This window comes from Lolium rigidum, chromosome 1 (genome assembly GCF_022539505.1).
Source record: "Lolium rigidum isolate FL_2022 chromosome 1, APGP_CSIRO_Lrig_0.1, whole genome shotgun sequence".
NCBI lineage: Eukaryota > Viridiplantae > Streptophyta > Magnoliopsida > Poales > Poaceae > Lolium > Lolium rigidum.
In genome coordinates, this window is record NC_061508.1 from 342,310,578 (window position 1) to 342,314,848 (window position 4,271).

At 47.0% G+C, this 4,271-nt stretch overlaps 1 protein-coding gene across 1 annotated transcript; it reads left to right on the plus strand.

Annotated features, from left to right (window-relative positions):
* The first annotated feature begins 360 nt into the window (after window positions 1–360).
* On the plus strand, window positions 361–1,458 carry LOC124684483 (BTB/POZ and MATH domain-containing protein 1-like). The gene has a single exon (XM_047218786.1). It carries the CDS (start codon window positions 361–363, stop codon window positions 1,456–1,458), a length of 1,098 nt encoding a protein of 365 aa, XP_047074742.1.
* The last annotated feature ends 2,813 nt before the right edge of the window (window positions 1,459–4,271 follow it).

Sequence of the window (4,271 nt, forward strand, 5' to 3'; positions counted from 1 at the left end):
AATACCTATTGACCGATACTTGCTTGGTGGACAAAAATATACATTTTCCATTTTTAGGGCAAAATAAATGTTATCCTTAGTATATAGGACAAAACCAGTCGGGCATAGAAAAGAGAAGTACATTTTGTGGATCTTTTAGACGTCCATAGCTCAATATCTCAGCTGATTGATCTAGCCATGATGGCATTCCATAAAACAGAACTTGTGAGAATGAATTGTAGCCCAAGTCAAAATTATTTCGGGCTGTGCATGCATCATGAAAGCCGAGATCGATATTGCAACTAGTGATCTCTTGGGTATGGACCGACGCCCATTTTAACACAAACTGGGAACAGGGCATCTCCACGCTCCTTCCGCACCATGTCCATGTCCGCTCTCCTATCTGCCCTACGCGGCGCCGGCCGGCAGCAGCTCTCCGTTTCAACCGTCGCCACGAGGCAGACGACCGGCTCCCACGTTCTCCGGATCGACCGGTACACGCAAGTCAGCAAACTGGTGGGCAAGGATAAGAGGATGAGATTGGAGACGATTAGCGTCGGCGGCCACGACTGGCGTATCAATTGCTATCCGAATGGGTCTGGGACGAAGTACGAGGGCTCCCACATCTCCCTCTTCATCGAGAAGGCGAGCCACCGAGAGAGAGAGACTGAGGAGGACCCCACGATAAAGGTGGAGGCGAGTATACTCGACCAGGCCGGGATGCCATCCTACACTAAAACTATTCCAGAGATCCGTGCAAGCGCCTGCACCCACATCCACGGTTTTGGCTGGAATTGCTTCATCAGCCACAAGGATCTCGACGAGGAGAAGCATCTCAAGGACGACTGCCTGACCATCCTGTTTGACCTCACCGTCGTCACCAAGGAGTGCACGGAGGTTGCCCTCCTGCCCGAACCCACGGTTTGGGCGCCTGCGTCGTGGCCATCCGAGTTGCACGGACAACTGGTAGAAGCCATCTGGAATAAGGAGAAGCCGGATGTCACGATTGAGGTCGGCGGAGAGACGTTCGTCGCGCACCGGTGGATGCTAGAGGCCCGATCCCCTGTACTTAAGGAGGATCTCTCGCTCACATCCGATCTACGTGTCGCCGACATGGACGCAGAGGTGTTCAAGACTCTTCTCCAGTTCATCTATACTGACTCCCTTCCCCTAGTTGAGGAGGCGACAACGGCGAAGAAGTTGTTCGTCGCGGCCGACAGGTATAGGCTGGATAAGCTGAAGCTAGCCTGCGAGGAGGCGCTATGCCGGCATGTCAGCATGGACTCCGTCGTGGCTACTCTGGTATTGGCGGAGCGACACTCTTGCCCTGTTCTGCGGGAGGCATGCATGCGGTTCCTCTCTTCTCCGGGGAATCTGGAGGCGGTCGTGGCAGCGGATGGGTTTGACCTGCTAAAAACTGGTTGCCCCTCTGCTCTGTTGGAGCTCGTGGTGAAGAAGGTGATGCGGCAGGAGGAATAGTGCAAGCATCGTGTGTACCACCAGACTACCAGGTAGACTACGTGCGTTACCGCCGAATAAAAGTACTCTCCAATCTCGGTTAAAGTTCTGTGAGATTTGTTAAAATTTGAATAAATTTAGATGCTATTTAGTGTCAAGATACATCTAAATTTAGACAATATCAAACAATTTTCATGAAACAACAGGAGTATTAAGCATGTACTACTAGCTAGACTCCAATGTATTCTGGTGACCGCAGCCGAATAAATAGGAATCTATAATAAATAATACACTTTCGCTATTTAACTGCCATATTTTTTTTTTTGCCCATTGGATGCATGATAGATCGATTGGAGTACTTTGTTTTATTTATTTATCATTCCCTTATTATGCACAAATTACAACTTATTTACTCTAGTATTTACATCTAAACAAGTAAATCAATAGCCCAGCAACACAATAAATTACATGTATATTCACTATTAACATGTATATATATTGGAAATTATATTTATAGTAGCAAACTGCCCGTGCATTGCAACAGTCTTAAAAATAATTCAGTATATTCTCGCTAAGCTAGAAAGCAATATGATAAAATTTGTAGGGGTCAAAACATAATTTGTTTTTTGGTTTGTATCATTTGAAATAATTTATGTTTGCTTCAGATTTAGTTCCCTTGTTGCATTGTATATCAATCCTCTCAGAAGAGAAATAAAAGCTCAACACCTGATTTCCAATCTTCCTTGTGGGCATGGTTATCTAGAAGTACAAAATATCATGTACATCATGTAGAAATTTTTGAATATACAATTAAATCACTCATGTTAAAATTTGCTAAACTACATAATGTTAACATGGAAAGTTCTTAAGTTTCTTTCTAATCAAAACACATATGATTATATGTTGTTATCATCGTCCACGAACTCGATTGGAAACACTATTAGAAAGGAACTTGGGTATGGACGGCATTAGAATCAAATTGATGAGCTCGGGAACTTGTGGCAGAGCACCGCATTGTCGAATTGTTGTCATATTGTTGAATTTCCCATTCACGGTTTTGTTTTGAATTTTGTGGGGCCGATCGGATCATGTAAACCAAAATTGCAAAAGGAAATATTCAAATCTCTTGCTGTCTTTTTCTCTACCGCGGATGTGGATCTCACACCAGCTAGGATTTAGGCCCTGCGAAGCTTAACATGGAGCAATTCACTTTTACAGTTTTGGTTTACATGATCTAATTGGTAGCAGCCCACGCGAAGTCATAATTAACGTTTACCGCGTCTTGTACTCGTAAATTTACAGATCGCGATTTATGGGATGTATTAAAGATGCTCTTAGCAATGTACATTTAGGCAGGACCGGAGGAGCATTGCCAACAAAAGCGGCTATACACGTGACATGCCAGCTCTTTGCATGGCTGGATCCACTCAATGTAGTGTCGGTTGCTCACCGGAGGCTCCCCGCGCTGCTAGCGTCGCCCACTGCCGACTCCTCGCATCCAAAGACATCGCATTGTAGCCGCACCTCTACCCCCTCAGCCCAAAGCACCCCGTTGCTGCAAAGGCTCCAATGCCCCAACCTACATCCAGCGGAGGTCGCCACATAGTCCTCTACTGCGCCTGCTTCCCTACCAGGATGGCCGCGTGCTTGGTAGGGAGCACGTTCCTATAGACGCCCACACGCTCAGTCAAATCTTGGCATGGGAGATACGGACTCCAATAATCGCCATATTCGATTAAAGGTCAAATAGGGTAGCAAACTACATGAGAACAACACCCGCTGTTGGGAGAGCTAAGAAAACGGACTCCACGCTGCAGATCTGTGGAAATCCAGTCTGGCCGCAATGGCATGCACGACGGATGACGTGGGCATAACCCTTTGGGTACTCGACATTGCCATACCCGGTGCAAACTATGAAGGTGGACCAGCACGAGGACTCGACGAGCTGGACCTGCACGCGCCTCAACTTGGACTACAAGGAAAGAAGACTCCAATATGAATCCTACTAGGACTCTGGTAAACCCTAGCTTGGCTGATATATAAAGCCAGGCAGGGGCACCCCTTAGGACACAATCAGAAACATAACTATAGAGGCGACACGCCTAGAAACCGCAACCCGCGGATTAGAACTAGACTATATCCAACAACTCCGCCTATGGCGGCACCCTGTACATATATTCATATAGTGGATTGCTAGTAGGACGTAGCGATCCTCCACCGTGGGGACGTGAACCTGGGTACGTCGTGTACCGCCTCGCTCCCGGAACTTCCGTCGTCGCCTTTCTCTAAAACCCAAGCCCCTCATGGTGGGCATTGCCAAGGAACCGCCTCGTCAATTGGCGCCGTCTGTGGGAAGTGCGTCGGTTGGATTTTGTCATCCGGGCGAGATCCATCATCATCAACAACGCTCAGAAAGTCATCGAGTTTGTCATCAACTACGTCGGCTGTTAGATCGCATCTAGCAATACATCTGCGGCAAGCATCGGGCGGCGGCCAAATCGTGCTTGCCCAGGTTACGTACTGCTCCAGGCGGCCAAAAGAAAAAAAAAAAGAGAAAGAAAAAAAAAGCTGATGCGAATTAACGCCAGAAGAAGAGGCAACGCAGGATCAAATCTCATGGAAAAAACAAGGCAATTCATCCAAGGAATCATGTGCGCTTACAGAAGTCAATCGCATAAGGAAAAAAAAAATCCAATCAACATGCTGGTATTAGTTGGGTACGTACGCCCTATCTCCAAACGGAACCACGTGAAGCAAAAAGAACGAAGAAGATAGAAGAAGAAGGGTCGATCAAAGATGCTAGAGCTGCTCCAACTCCGATGCAGATTGGGTCT